Source organism: Eretmochelys imbricata, chromosome 6 (assembly GCF_965152235.1).
Source record: "Eretmochelys imbricata isolate rEreImb1 chromosome 6, rEreImb1.hap1, whole genome shotgun sequence".
Taxonomy (NCBI): domain Eukaryota; kingdom Metazoa; phylum Chordata; order Testudines; family Cheloniidae; genus Eretmochelys; species Eretmochelys imbricata.
This window is the reverse complement of record NC_135577.1, coordinates 1041239-1056234: the sequence shown is the minus strand read 5'-3', so window position 1 is coordinate 1056234 and position 14996 is coordinate 1041239. Positions and strand designations below refer to the sequence as shown.

General features: G+C 62.8%; 1 protein-coding gene across 1 annotated transcript; it reads left to right on the top strand.

Moving 5' to 3' along the window:
- ELOB (elongin B) lies at positions 1 to 1499 on the top strand. Its single transcript, XM_077819745.1, has 4 exons — positions 1 to 205; positions 708 to 842; positions 1028 to 1136; positions 1214 to 1499. Exons 1-4 carry the CDS (start codon positions 203 to 205, stop codon positions 1324 to 1326), a joined length of 360 nt encoding a protein of 119 aa, XP_077675871.1. The 5' UTR covers positions 1 to 202; the 3' UTR covers positions 1327 to 1499.
- Positions 1500 to 14996: the final 13497 nt, after the last annotated feature.

Below are 14996 nucleotides of genomic sequence, written 5' to 3'. Positions count from 1 at the left end.
CTTTCCCCCCTCCCCATTGGTCCTGCGGCTCCGCCGACCCGGCCTCCCCCCGCCCCTCCCGACCGGGAGGAGGCACCGCCTCTCCCAAGATGGCGCCCAGCGCGGGGTCGCGCGGCGTGCGTCGCGGGTCGCGCGGTGCAGGCTGGGACCGTGGCGGAGCCGGGGGCTGCGGCTGCGTCTGGGCGAGCGGGGAGCGGCCGGGATGGTGAGCGAGAGAGCGAGACCGACCCCCCCGCCCTCCCCCGGCACCGCCCCTCCCCCCCCGCCGGGACCCCGCCCCCCCGGGACCCTCCCGCCCGGCCCGGCCCCGCCCCCACCGCCGGGGCCCTTCCCAGGAGCCGCCCCCGCGCTGAGCCGGTGGGGAAACTGAGGCACGGCCCGGACCGAGCGGGGGGCGGCGCGCGGGGCCTGGGGTTGAGCCGGTCGGGAAACTGAGGCACGGCCCTGTGGGAGGCCGCACGGGGCCTGGCGCTGAGCCGGTGGGGAAACTGAGGCACGCCCTGGGCCGGAGGGGGGTCCCGCGGGGCCTGGTGCTGAGCCGGTTGGGAAACTGAGGCACGGCCCAGTGGGAGGCCGCATGGGGCCTGGCGCTGAGCCGGTGGGGAAACTGAGGCACGCCCCGGAGCGCGGCGGGGTGGGGGGGAAGCGGGGCTGGTGCGCGGGGCCTGGGGCTGAGCCGCGTGTCCGTCTGTCCGTCCCTCCCCCAGGACGTGTTCCTGATGATCCGGCGCCACAAGACGACCATCTTCACCGACGCCAAGGAGTCCAGCACCGTGTACGAGCTGAAGCGCATCGTGGAGGGCATCCTCAAGCGGCCCCCCGAGGAGCAGCGGCTCTACAAGGTGCGGGACGGGGGGTGGGCAGGGGTCACGTGCTGCGGGGAGCCAGCAGGGGGGCCCGCTCCCTTGGCCGGCCGTCCCCGTGCCGTGTTATATGCGGCGGTTCCCCAGCTGCCCCGCCCCAGAGGCGGCTGCATCTTTGGGTCTCAGGCTGCGCCGCTCCACTCTCGCCCTTCTCTCCGTCCCAGGATGACCAGCTGCTCGACGACAGCAAGACCCTGGGAGATTGCGGCTTCACCAGCCAGACGGCGCGGCCCCAGGCGCCGGCCACGGTGGGCCTGGCTTTCCGAGCCGGGGGTGAGTGCTTGGGGGGAAGAGGCCGTGGGGAGCCTGGGGGGCTGCTCCTGCCTCTCTGACCCTCTCTCCTCCTCCAGATGACTCCTTCGAGGCTCTCCGCATCGACCCCTTCTCCAGCCCCCCGGAGCTCCCCGACGTCATGAAACCCCAAGACTCCAGCAGCAGCGCGAACGAACAGGCCGTGCAGTGAGATCGGGGGGCGGGCGCAGCGACCCCACCTCCACCCCCCCAGGATGTCTCCCCCGGCCCCCCAGCACACAGCCCTCGCTTCCCTGTCTGGGATCAAACCCCCTCCACCAGCCCCCCCGAAATCCACCTTCTCTTCGGTTTGGAAACAATAAAGGTTTGGCTGGTTTTGTGTTACCCAGGTCTGGGGTCTGACATTGAGGCAGGGGGGTTCTCTGGGGATCCCCCATAATCCTCTGGGGCTCCCCGAACCTTTGTCTTACTGGGGGGGTCCTGGGCTGCCGCCCTTGAACCTCAAAAACCAGCAAGGTGCCCCACCTCTCTAACCGTGCCAGCCCCCCATCTCTTCCACCCAGTACCCCACAGCACCCCCTCTTATAGTGCTGTCCCCCCAAGTTCCTCTTTATTACCAACAGGTTATCCCCCACTTCTACCACAGATATTGGGGTGTCCCAGGGCTCCCCTATAACACAGGGCCCCCCATTCCCATCTCTAATATTGGGGTGTCACAGGGCCCCTATCCTGTCTAATATTGGGGTGCCCCAGGGTTCCCCATAACACAGGGTCCCCCATTCCCATCTCTGATATTGGGGTGCCTCAGGGCTCACATATAACACAGGGCCCCCCATTCCCATCTCTAATATTGGGGTGTCACAGGGCCCCTATCCTGTCTAATATTGGGGTGCCCCAGGGTTCCCCATAACACAGGGTCCCCCATTCCCATCTCTGATATTGGGGTGCCTCAGGGCTCACATATAACACAGGGCCCCCCCATTCCCATCTCTAATATTGGGGTGCCCCAGGGCGAGGCAGGGAAGGCTCTGTCCTGGGGGTAAAGGGGCTTCCCCAAAAGGGGCAGTCGGGTCTTTGCACGCACACAGCCCTGGGGTTGGGTTCAGGCCAAAGGGGGCCTTCCAATGTGGGGGAGCCCCAGAGACATGGCTGGGTTAGGACCAGCTTTGCAGGGCGACCAACCTACCCCAATAGCCCTAAATGCTCACGGGATCGCTCCCTGCTTCCCTCAGCTCGGGGGGATGGGTGCCCCAACCTGGCTGATCCATGGGGGGAGGTGGGTCCCCTGCCCCTTCACTCCCTGGCAGGCGAGGGGAAGAGGTCGTGGCAGGGACCCAGCTCACTGGCTAAGACCCCCCCCCTCAGTTCAACTTCAAAGGAATGTGTTGTCATATTTCGATGAAGCCTGGCTGTGCCTCAGTTTCCCCAGCAGGGGGCGTGTCGTTTGCCTGCAGGGCAGCCGGGAGGAGGGTCTGTCCACATTGCAGCACTTGCGTTAACCGCTCCAGTGTCTACACTGCAGCGGGGGGGTCAGAGCCCACTCAGCCGTCTCCCAGGCTTCCTCGCGCCCCCCAAAACATGGCCACTCTCGCCCCGGCTGGCTGGACGACGCCTTGGGGGCAGTGTTGCCTGAGCTCCCGGAGCAGCAGTCCAGCTGCGTCTACACTGCGAAGGAACAGGGCTCAAACCTGGCTCCCGGCCTCCCGGGCCAACTGACCCGGGCCCAAGCCAGCGGGGTGGGAAAGCAGAGAGGACGGGGCAACCGGGCAGAGCCCCCAGCCCGAGACCAAAGGACCTGGGGGCGGAGGGAGAAGTGGGGGCTGCTGGAGGACACGGGGGGCTCTCCCCAGAGCCGACCCTGGAGGAAATGGGACCCCTGGGGGTCTGGCACGTCGGAGGGAGGGGCTCCTCGGCGGGATTCCTCCAAAGCTGGGGGGCAGAGTACCGGTCGTGGGGTCTGGGACATGCCCCCAGGCCCATCACTGTTACTGGGATGCCCCACAGCTCCCCCATAGCACAGGGGTCCCGCATTCCCATCACTCATACTGGGATGCCCCACAGCTCCCCCATAGCACAGGGGTCCCGCATTCCCATCACTCATACTGGGGTGCCCCACAGCTCCCCTATAGCACAAGGTCCCCCATTCCTATCACTGATACCGGGGTGCCCCAGAGCTCCCCTATAGCACAGCCCCTGCTGTTAACCCTGATCCTGAGCCCCCCAACCCTGATCTGCAGACAGGGCTGGGCGCATCGAAGGGAAGCTGCCTGGCTCTGAGCCAGGGAGTGACCCCCCCCAGGGCCTAGACCCCGGGGGGGGGGGGGGATATGGTCCAAAGGGGGGTCGATATGGTCCAAAGGGGGGTCAAGCAAGGTCACGTGGGGTAACAACAAGGGCACTGTGGTCATGGGTGTGTTACAAGGGGGGGCCTGCACAACCAAGAGGGGTTAATGCGGGGGGGGTCACATGGGGGAAATGCAGGGGTCACGTGGGGGGTTAATGCAGGGGGGGGTCACATGGGGAATTCAAGCACCCCAGCCCTGCCTCATCCGTGCTGTGGGGAACACACACACACACCCCAGCCCCCAGCAGCTGTGTAGACGGGCCCAGCTCAGACTCCAAGACCCCCCGCCCCATCCCGGCCGGTTCTCAGCCCTCCCTCCCCTGCCCTGGCTCAAGCCCGAACAGGCCTGGGGTGTGTGTGGGGGGGGGGGATTAGGGGGGTATTTTAGCCACACGGCAAACAGCAGCCCCCATCTCTCTGCGAGGCAGCGAATCTGGCTGCACCCACTCCCCTGCCTGGGCACAAAGCTCCCCGGGGGGGGGGGGGCGGATCTGCCACTGCCCCAGACAGCTAAGGCAAAAGCACCCCACAAGCCGGCCTTGGGGGGCCATGCCTCCCCCCCCCCGGTCTAGCTGTCCCCATTTCGGACCTATCTCCTTGTGCCCAGGGAACACTGCTCAGCCCCCCAAAAAGCACCAGGCCCTGTTTCAGCTCCCCTCCTCCCCCAAGCTCTGCCTACAGGGTTGCCAGCCTGTCGGTGTCTCTGGCGAGTCATGGGGGGGCCTCATCTTTCCAGCCCCCCTTCCCCAATCATGCACGCAATACACACTGGTTTCCCGGCACCTGACACCCCCCTGACCCTCCTGTGGGGGGGCCAACGAGGCTGCGATAAAAGCCCCCGGCCGGGCGTGGGCTGAATACTGCAGTGGACGTGCTCCGGCGCAGCACAAGACAGCCCGGGCGTCTACACGGCCGTTCGGCACCCCAGACGATGGCCCCAGCCTCGGCCAAGGGAGTGTCTCGTCCACCGACAGGAAGCAGGCCAGGAAAATCCTTCCCCCCCCCAGCTTGTCTCTCCGGACCCTTTGGCGCACTTGGGGAGCGGGGGTCATGCCCAGCTCCGTCATGGCCCCGCCAGCCCCGGGTCACGCAGACCGGTGCCAGTCAGGAGCAGCAGGCCCCCTCTGGGCAACGCAAAGGCCAGAGGGAAACTGAGGCAGGCAGCAGCCACATACCAACATGATAGGAACGGCCCATTTCCTCTCACCGGGGAACAACTGAGAAGCCACCTGGTGCTGGCCGGCCCTGGGTTCGCATGGAGGGGGGGAGTGAAGGTGAAGCCAGGGGCCAGCCCAGCCAAGCCCCCGCCACACCCGGTCCAGTTGGGACCTCCAGGCGCTCTGCAAAAGGCAGCTCCGTTCTCTGGCTACCCACCCCCCTGGCTCCTGCCGCCTCCCGGCACTGGGGTCCCCGCTCCCCCGAACTGCCCCATCACCCCCTCCCCAGTGGTCAACTAGTTACACGCAGCGTTGCCAGCTTCGGGCGTCGGAAATTTGAATGGAAACTGAAACATGAATCTCCCAGCCCCCCGCCCGCTTGGAAAGCATGTGCTCAAACAGGCATACTAGGTCTGAAAAGTGCGACCCACAGACTCGCGCCCTCGCACAAGCCGCTGGTTTTCACGGCACCGTCGGCGTGTGGGTTGGCCAGGTTAGCGGGGTCTGGACGAGCTCTCCCCTGACAGCTGGTGATGCGTGGGGGGGGCGGCGTGTCAGGTCCCGACTGCGTTTCCATGAACGCCCCCCCCACGGCCTAGGTATCGAGCGGGGTTGGCAGGTGCTGGGTTACAAAGGCAACGAACGACGTCTCTGCGGGATTGGGTTTACTGAGGGACACCCTAACCTAAATTGGCCACTGCTCAGAGCCAGTCGCTCACGGCGAGCTTTGCTTTCCACACGCGGCTCTCGCTGTTCTGCGAGTGACGCGCCCGACTACTTGGCCGCCACGAGCCAAACCGTGTCATTCGCTTTATTCACCGACATTTGGGCTATAGCGGATTATGTGTCACGTGGGCTCAGCAGGTCCGAGCCCGGCGCCCCTGGGCCCGGCAGGTCAGAGCCCCGGCACCTCTGGGCCCGGCAGCTCAGAACCCAGCGCCCCTGGGCCCAGCAGGTCAGAGCCCGGCGCCCCTGGGCCCGGCAGGTCAGAGCCCGGCGCCCCTGGGCCCGGCAGGTCAGAGCCCGGCGCCCCTGGGCCCGACAGCTCAGAACCCAGCGCCCCTGGGCCCGGCAGCTCAGAGCCCCGGCGCCCCTGGGCCCGGCAGCTCAGAACCCGGCGCCCCTGGGCCCGGCAGGTCAGAGCCCGGCGCCCCTGAGCCCGGCAGCTCAGAACCCGGCAGGTCAGAGCCCGGCAGCTCAGAGCCCCGGCACCTCTGGGCCCGGCAGGTCAGAGCCCGGCGCCCCTGGGCCTGGCAGCTCAGAGCCCCGGCACCTCTGGGCCCGGCGGCTCAGAACCCGGCACCTCTGGGCCCGGCAGGTCAGAGCCCGGCGCCCCTGGGCCCGGCAGGTCAGAGCCCGGCGCCCCTGGGCCCGGCAGGTCAGAGCCCGGCGCCCCTGGGCCCGGCAGCTCAGAACCCAGCGCCCCTGGGCCCGGCAGGTCAGAGCCCGGCGCCCCTGAGCCCGGCAGCTCAGAACCCGGCAGGTCAGAGCCCGGCAGCTCAGAGCCCCGGCACCTCTGGGCCCGGCAGGTCAGAGCCCGGCGCCCCTGGGCCTGGCAGCTCAGAGCCCCGGCACCTCTGGGCCCGGCGGCTCAGAACCCGGCGCCTCTGGGCCCGGCAGGTCAGAGCCCGGCGCCCCTGGGCCCGGCAGGTCAGAGCCCGGCGCCCCTGGGCCCGGCAGGTCAGAGCCCGGCGCCCCTGGGCCCGGCAGGTCAGAGCCCGGCGTCTCTGGGCCTGGCAAGTCAGAGCCCGGCGCCCCTGGGCCTGGCAGCTCAGAGCCCGGCGCCCCTGGGCCTGGCGCATCAGTGATGAAAGCAAAAAAATTGCTTGAGCACCTTTTTCATTACGAATTTAGCACGGGTCACCCCCAACTGAGCTGCCCTCGCTAGGCAGGGGGTTTGGCTGCCAGATCCATGTGGAGAGCGAGAGGGAGAGGGTGGGGACAGGCGTTTTGCTTGGCGGCGCGGGCTCTGCCGACGAGCGACCTGCTCCTCGCCCTGGTTTAAGGGGAGAGCTGACGAGGCTCCAGAGAGAGTCTTTGGGCTGGTGAGGCGACCGGCAGAGCGGCCGTCACGGATCATCCGGTCGAAGCCCTGCTGCGGGGCAGAGTTTCGGTGGCAGAGACCACCCAGCCTGCAGGAGCGGCGAGGCTCCCCCCCGAGAGCTGGTGGGGCCCCAGGAGACCGACTGGCAGAGGTCACCGCGGCAGGGGACGGCGCGGGGGCCCTCGGGGCCGGAGCAGTGGCACACAAATAACAGCGGCCAGAGCGGGGAAGTGAACTCCCGCGAACGCACCTCTGGGTCTGCACCGCCGATGCGTGCGGGGGCCGTGGGGGGGGAAGGGAGGGGCAGGTTGCTAAGGGAACATTTGTCGGTCGGACGAGGCTTTAGCGACTTTGCTCCAGAATGCGAGATTTGTGGCTGGGAAACTTTTATACGGTTACGTTTCCTAGTCAGCCAAGATTTTTTAAAACGCATCGTTTGCCAAGGCCCTTATCTCACATTGGCGCCGTTTCAAGAAGTCATAATCTGGGGAAGCTTCTGTCCTAAACATTTTTATTATTATAATTAATTTTTACGTAAGAGCATTAAAACAGCCATACAGGGGGGTCAGACCAAAGGTCTAGCCCAGTGTCCCATCTGCCAGCAGTGGCCAATGCCAGGTTCCCAGAGGGAATGAACAGAACAGGGAATCATCAAGTGATCCTTGCCCTGTCTCCCATTCCCAGATCCTGGCAAACAGAGGCTAGGGACACCCTCCCTGCCCATCCTGGCTAATAGCCATTGATGGACCTATCCTCCATGAATTTATCTAGTTCTTTTTTGAACCCTGTTATAGTCTTGGCCTTCACAACATCCTCTGGCAAAGAGTTCCACAGGTTGACTGGCCGTTGTGTGAAAAAATACTTCCTTTTGTTTGTTTTAAACCTGCTGCCTGTTAATTCCATTGGGTGACCCCCAGTTCTTGTGTTATGGGAAGGAGTAAATAATACTTCCTTATCCACTTTCTCCACACCAGTCATAATTTTATAGACTTCTATCACATCCCCCCTTAGTCGTCTCTTTTCCAAGCTGAAAAGTCTCAGTCTTGTTAATCTCTCCTCACATGGAAGCGGTTCTATACCCCTAATCATTTTTGTTGCCCTTCTCTGAACCTTTTCCAACTCCGATAGATCGTTTTGGAGATGAAGGGACCAGGACTCCACACAGTATTCAAGATGTGGGCGTCCCATGGATTTATATAGTAAACCTGGAGGAGCTTGGTTTGCCAGACCCATCAGCAAAGCCACTGCTGACAATCTACATGAAAAGGCTGCAGAAAACACCAAGCCTCGGGACTGCATCGAGATGCAGAAAGCCTTTAAACCAGGCCCTGTCAAAGCTGAACGAGGCTGTCGAGAATGCTGGAGACACAGCACGCTTCATGCAAACAAACATGGCTGTCGCATCATTCTTGCTTAAATAGAAAGTGATACCACACGCTGCAAACGGGAGGCCAAAGTTAAGGGCATTGGCACGTGTTCACCCTGAAGCTGGACACTGGTTCCTACCCAGACCAGCAAAGGCTCTCACTATCTTCCTGCAAGAAACTCAGCCGACTGGTTAGAAGCATGTGGAGCACCAGCGAAAGACTCAGCAGTTGAAAAAGCGAAGACCTCTCTCACGGCATTCAGAAAATGTGTATACATGGCTGATGAATGCACCGATGCAAACGGGCATCCAGTGGTAGGCCAGTCGATGCATTTCTAGATGTTCAGATGATAGAAGATGTTAGGATACAGATATTCAGGCCTGTCTGTAAAGACCCAGACTCTAAGAATTTAGGTGTATTCTTATCACTTGGCTAGTCCTAGAGGTATAAAAGAAATAATGAAAATCACTGTCTGCCGGAGTAAGGGCCTTCTCTCACTGTGACAGTCGGAGGCCCTGTGCTCAGGCTAAGGCCTTTGGCTAAGCAGCAGAGGCAGCCATAAGCTGGGAAGCGAACGGTCACCTCCTCACATACCAAACTAGTCACATTGAAATCAGGTGCTATGGGGCTGTTAGGATACAACCCTGTCCTGATAACGCCCATCACCTCCAGAGAAAGGGAAGTGCCTCGAAGATGTAAAAGGAAACTTAGTTTGAGAGCATCCTGTCTGGCAAGAACTCACTTATCAATAGCTGGGATGTGAAATCCTCACTTCTGTATTGTCTTGTCATTATAGTTCCCACTTTGCTATTGTTTGTCTGTATAATCTCTGTCTGGTTCTGTGATTGTTCCTGTCTGCTGTATAATTAATTTTGCTGGGTGTAAACTAATTGAGGTGGTGGGATACAATTACTTACATAATCATGTTACAATATGTTAGGATTGGTTAGTTACATTTCCGGAAAATGATTGGTTAAGGTAGAGCTAAGCTGAACTCAAGTTTTACTATATAGTCTGCAGTCAATCAGGGAGTGTGTGTGGGGAGAGGGGAAATGGGAACAAGGAATGGGGGTGGGGAAATTGGAATCGTGTTCGGCTAAGGGGGGGGAATGGGAACAGGGACACAGGTAAGGCTCTGTGGTGTCAGAGCTGGGAAGGGGGACACTAAGGAAGGAAAGTGAAATCATGCTTGCTGGAAGTTCACCCCAATAAACATTGAATTGTTTGCACCTTTGGACTTCGGGTATTGTTGCTCTCTGTTCATGCGAGAAGGACCAGGGAAGTAAGTGGGCGAAGGAATAAGCCCCCTAACAGAAGACACATCAGTTGCATCTGTGACAACCCACATCTTAGAAGCATTAAATGCTCGTCAGTGGGCCCCCAAACAGATGGCTGCTTGTGCATTTGATGGAGCTGCAGACGTCTCTGGAAGACATGGTGGAGCACAAGCTTTTCTCTGAGCAAAGGGTAACCCTAGTCTCTCCTATACGCACGGCAGAGGTCATCTACTCTAGCTAGCACTAATATGAGCTATACAGACTCTTCAAAAGGCAGTTAAAAAGCTATACATTTAATGCCTTTGTTATACGCTTTTTTTCAGCAGGAGTCCAAAAAGACTGAACGTCTTGGAAAACATAGACCATGCACTAGGACTGAAGTTCAAATTAGTCCAGCCTGGGAAAACCCACTGGCTTTCTCACGAGCAAACCTTGGCTGTTGTCTTAAAATTACTGCAACCGTTATTATTGGCTTTGGAAAGTATCTACTGAGATGGGATGGATCTAAGAAGTGAGGCTGGTGGATCACTTCCACGGCTACATTCGGAGAAGACTATCCCCATTCTCTCTCTTGTAAATCTTCTGTTGCAACCCCTTGGGTCACTAAACAATGCCATCCAGGCATCTGCTACAACAGGAGTAGGTCTTTGCCCAGCAGTAGAAGTTACCCTTGGGTCAATCAGAGAGAGCGCCATTGCAAACGTGCTGGAAGAAGCGAAGACTTCAGTCAGGAAGTTGACCAATGAAGGCACTTATTCTGAATCCTTAAGTGAAGAGGACAAGAAGTGTTTGCTAAGCCAGCTGGAAAAGTCAAGTACACGGAGTTGATCCTTACAAACCTACCACAGCAACTTTTGGACTCTATCAACCTCTACGTAGCGTTTACAGATGCCTGTCCTATAAAACACCGACAGCTGAGTGAGTGGAGTGGGCGCAACCAGCCACGGGGCTGCCGTGTGCTCAGGACAGAGACTTTGAACACAGAGTGGAACGTCACACGACGAATGAATGAAGATTTGACTTCAGCTTCTTCTTTATCATCACTCGTGGTTTGGCCCAATTTTTGTGCTCTGTCTCCCGGGATGAAGGAAGTCGGAATTGTTCTCCCGCTACTCGCAGTCACCACAGCTACGGTTGAGCGATCTTTGGCGTTTTGCGTTCTGAAAGGATTCGCCGCCCCTGCCTGATCTCGTGAAGGACTGGACGCACCGGACACACGAGAAGCCACCGAAGACGAACGCACTGCGTTCGAGAAGTTCGTTAACAGAGCTGTGCAAAATTACAACAAGAACCCAAGAGGGCTGGAGTGGCCGGGCTTCACAGAAGGCCGGAAGAGCCCGTTTTCATTTGCGTGATGATTTTAACACACGAGTTCAATGTAATCAAATGGCCGGGAGACATTTTGCACTTTTTACGATGGTGCCCATAAGCCCCGCTTCGCCCTCACGGTCTCACCCCTCGGCCCTCACCCCCGGTGTATTCGAACACCCCCGCTAATTTCAATTCCTGGGTGAAAACACCAGTCCCGAACTGGGCCCTGCTCCATTGAGAAGCTGGGGGGGAGGATGCGGAGGGGGGGGGGGGACGACTTGTTCCCACATGGGGTGGCTCAGGCATGGCAACAGGGTCCTGTTCAGCCCGACCTTTCAGGCGCGTCCACACAGCAACCCCCCGCACCCCGGGGCAGCGCAGCTGAGAACCTGGCCCTACACACTCAGGATCAAGCCGCCGGGCTAAAAACGCCGGGAGAGCCGTTCCCGCTCGGGCTGGGACCCAGGGGCTGCAACCTGGCGAAGGTGTCGGAGCCTGGCCTCCACCGCCACAGAGAGCAGCGGGCTGCGGGTCGGGAGTGAGGGGCAGCAGCCGAGCTGGGCTGGGGCGGGCGGGGGGGGCTGGGGCTGTTTCTATATTTGCAGGGCTGAGTTTCCGGCCTTCTCGGCATTGCTCTGTGGTTCGGGGCAGGCGGCAGCGCCGTGCCGGGAGGGGGGTGGGGGGGCGGGTCTGTTGGGCGCGGTTTCGAATCGGCCGCGTCATGGAAAAGTCCAGAGCGGGGCGGGGGGGGGCGGGGGAGTGTTGTGTGGTTCTCCCAGCTGCCCTGCCCCTGTTGTGTCCTTCACGAGGGGGCTGTGATTGGAACTGGGGGAGCACGGTCGGGATGTTGCCTGTTGGGGGGCAGCGTTGCCCCCTACTGGAGGGGTGGGGGGAGGTTGGGGCTGGGTGTATTTCCTGCCTCATGCACCAGCCAGCGTCTCTGGGGGTTGGGGCTCACTGAAGGGGGGGATCCCAGGGCTCCATGTGCCCAAACCCAGACACGGGGGGACAAACACCCCCACACCGCAGCCCCCTCCCAATCCTCCCCCCCCCAGAACCCCTCCCTCCCCCCGTCCCCTGCAGTCCCCCCGCCTGCAAACCGAGGCCCTGAAAATAGCAGAAGTCACAGCTCAGCCACATCCTGGCGCCTCCACTGGGCAGGGCGGGGGGCGGCTCGGCTCCTCTCCCCAGGGGCCACTTGTACCCATATAAGGGTATAAGCCCCGTCCCACTGCGCAGGGGCCCCTGCGGGACGTGGCCCACATCCTGGGGCTCAGGACTCCTGGGTTCTCTCCCCAGCTCGGGGAGGGGAGTGGGGTCTGGTGGGTTAGAGTGGGGGAGGGCTGGGAGCCAGGACGCCTGGGTTTCTCTCACTGCCAGGGGCCCCCCAAATCCGCCCCACCCTCCTCCACCTGCTGAAAAGCCCTTTATCTCCAGGAAGCCATCCGACTTTCAGGGCGGGAGCCACTTCCTGTCCCAAAGCCCCTGACACAACTTCCTGTCCCATGTGAGCCTCAGATCCCCGGGCCCAGCCCCAGGGTTAACCCCCCCAACTCTCCGGGCTGAGCTCACACAAGCTGCCCCCCAGCATTGAGATGCAGCCAGCTCTGGGGCAGGGGAACAGCTGCAGAGTGAAGCCCCCCCCCCCGCCCGCCAACCCCCTGCCCTCAGCCACGGTTCAGTTCCCCCAGCTCCAGCGACCCGGCACCTCCCACCCCCAGAGACAGAAAGAGGAAGCAGGGCCTGGGGGGAGGGGAAGCCACCCACCTACACCTGTGGGGCTCCACCCCCACCCCCCCTGCTGTGCCGGTGACCCTCACTCCCGACCCGCAGCCCCATTAGCCCAGCCCTGCCCCCCCAGCTCCACCGGTGCCCCTCACTCCCGACCCGCAGCCCCCTGCTAGCCCAGCCCTGCCCCCTAACCCTGCCGGGCCCCTCACTCCCGACCCGCAGCCCCATTAGCCCAGCCCTGCCCCCCCAGCTCCACCGGTGCCCCTCACTCCCGACCCACAGCCCCCTCCCAGCCCAGCCCTGCCCCCCCAGCCCAGCCCTGCCCCCCCAGCCCTGCTGGTGCCCCTCACTCCTGACCCGCAGCCCCCTACTAGCCCAGCTCTGCCCCCCCCAGCCCTGCCGGTGACCCTCACTCCCAACCTGCAGCCCCCTGCTAGCCCAGCCCTGCCCCCCGCCAGCTCCACCGGTGCCCCTCACTCCCGACCCACAGCCCCCTGCTAGCCCAGCCCCGCCCCCCAACCCTGCCGGGCCCCTCACTCCCGACCCGCAGCCCCTGCCAGCCCAGCCCTGCCCCCCCAGCCCTGCCGGTGCCCCTCACTCCCGACCCGCAGCCCCTGCCAGCCCAGCCCTGAACCCCCCCAGCCCTGCCGGAGCCCCTCACTCCCGACCCGCAGCCCCCTGCTAGCCCAGCCCTGCCCGTGCCCCTCACTCCCAACCTGCAGCCCCCTGCTAGCCCAGCCCTGCCCCCCGCCAGCTCCACCGGTGACCCTCACTCCCGACCCGCAGCCCCCTGCTAGCCCAGCCCTGCCCCCCCAGCTCTGCCGGTGCCCCTCACTCCCGACCCGCAGCCCCCCGCTAGCCCAGCCCTGCCCCCGCCCTTCCACAAAACGTTATGAATTTTCCATTCACACTTGCACCAGATGTGCCATAACCACTAAAATTAAGGTCACAGCGTTAACCGAGCCTGCGGGGGAGGGGAAGGCAGGGCCTGGCGGTAGCTTGGGGGCAGGGATCCAGGAGGGAATAGATGGGGATGGGGGGGGGGGCCTGGGCGCTAGAGGGTGGGGGGGGCTTTTCTGCTGTCCCCCACCCCAGCTCCACTGTGCTCACCCAGAGTCCAGGGGCCTGAGCTGGGACAGGGCAGGAGTTGGAGCGTGGGTGGGGGGGGACTCAGGGTACGTAGCTGTCTGGGGCGGGGGGTGTCACTGTGTCTGCCACCCTTTGCCCAGCACCCCACAGCACCAGTTCTTAGCATACAATGGGGGCCACAAAGGGAACCGGCCAGGGCACCCCCCACACGTCCCGGGACAGCCCTCAATCCCCTGACCCCCACTGACTGCCCCTGGGGAGAGAACCCAGGAGTCCTGGCTCCCAGCTCCACAGCTTTAACCCCCCCAGACCTCACTCCCAGCTGGGCTAGCAGGGGGCTGCGGGTCGGGAGTGAGGGGCACCGGCAGGGCTGGGGGGGGGCAGGGCTGGGCTAGCAGGGGGCTGCGGGTCGGGAGTGAGGGGCACCGGCAGGGCTGAGGGGGGCAGGGCTGGGCTAGCAGGGGGCTGTGGGTCGGGAGTCAGAGGTACTGGCAGAGCTGGGCGGGAGGCAGGGCTGGGCTAGCGGGGGATGCGGGTCAGGAGTGAGGGGCACCGGCAGGGCTGGGCTAGCAGGGGGCTGTGGGTCGGGAGTGAGGGGCACCGGCAGGGCTGGGCTAGCAGGGGGCTGCGGGTTGGGAGTGAGGGGCCCCGGCACAGCTCCCCAAGCCAACTCTTGCCCCTGGCCCTTTAACGGGTCTGGAAGAGCCGGAGTGGGTGGGGGGTTGTTCCCCTTTCTGGGCCGAGATCCCCTTCCTGCCACCATGTGGGGCTGGGTCCATTAACCCCGCGCGGCCAGGGGTGAAGCTATGCACTGAGCTGGGTGAGGGGGCTAGAATTTCCGCTGTCAGGCCCCACTTCGAGCCACGGCCCCCCACTTCCTGTGGTTGGGCGGGGGGGTGGAGGGCGGCCGATCACATGACTGGTGCGGGACGGGGGAGGGGCGCATAGTGGGAGGGCCTCGGGTCAACCATAAAAAGCCCTGTCACCGGCTCCTCGCTCTCTCTCCTCTGCAGGTTGCTGACCGGAGCCCCCCCGTCCTCCTCCCTGAGCCCCCCATCCCCCGCCACAGACACAGGTGGGTTTCTCACCCTATGGCGATGCAGGACTCCTGGGTTCTCTCCCCGGCTCGGGGAGGGAGTGGGGTCTAGTAGGTTAGAGATGGGGGGGCTGGGAGCCAAGACTCCGGGGTTCTATTCCCCACTTCGGGAGGGGAGTGCGGTCTAGAGGTTAGAACGGGGGGGGCTGGTAGCCCGGACTCCTGGGTTCTATTCCCAGCTCTGGGAGAGGAGTGGGGTTGAGTGGTTAGAGCGGGGAGGCTGGGAGCCAGAACTCCTGGGTTCTATCCACTCTGCTTCTCTGTGCCTCAGTGTCCCCAGTTCTGGAACTGGGGGGTGTTGGGAGGGGGGGTTGCTGGGCTGTCTGTTGCGTGCTGCGCCCCACAGGAGCGGAAGTTGTCGCAAACCCACACAGGGGTTTATGCAACAGCAAAATGGCGCCTGCTTCCCGCTTCCACCACAGCGGGGGGCGGGATCCGTCCGGGGCCCAAGTCTGGGGCGCAGGG

Excerpts from the sequence above, each read along its gene's own strand:
- ELOB (XM_077819745.1), top strand. Across the intron at positions 843-1,027 it reads AGGAGCAGCGGCTCTACAAG|GATGACCAGCTGCTCGACGA; the intron begins GTGCGGGACGGG and ends TCTCCGTCCCAG. Across the intron at positions 1,137-1,213 it reads CCTGGCTTTCCGAGCCGGGG|ATGACTCCTTCGAGGCTCTC; the intron begins GTGAGTGCTTGG and ends CTCCTCCTCCAG.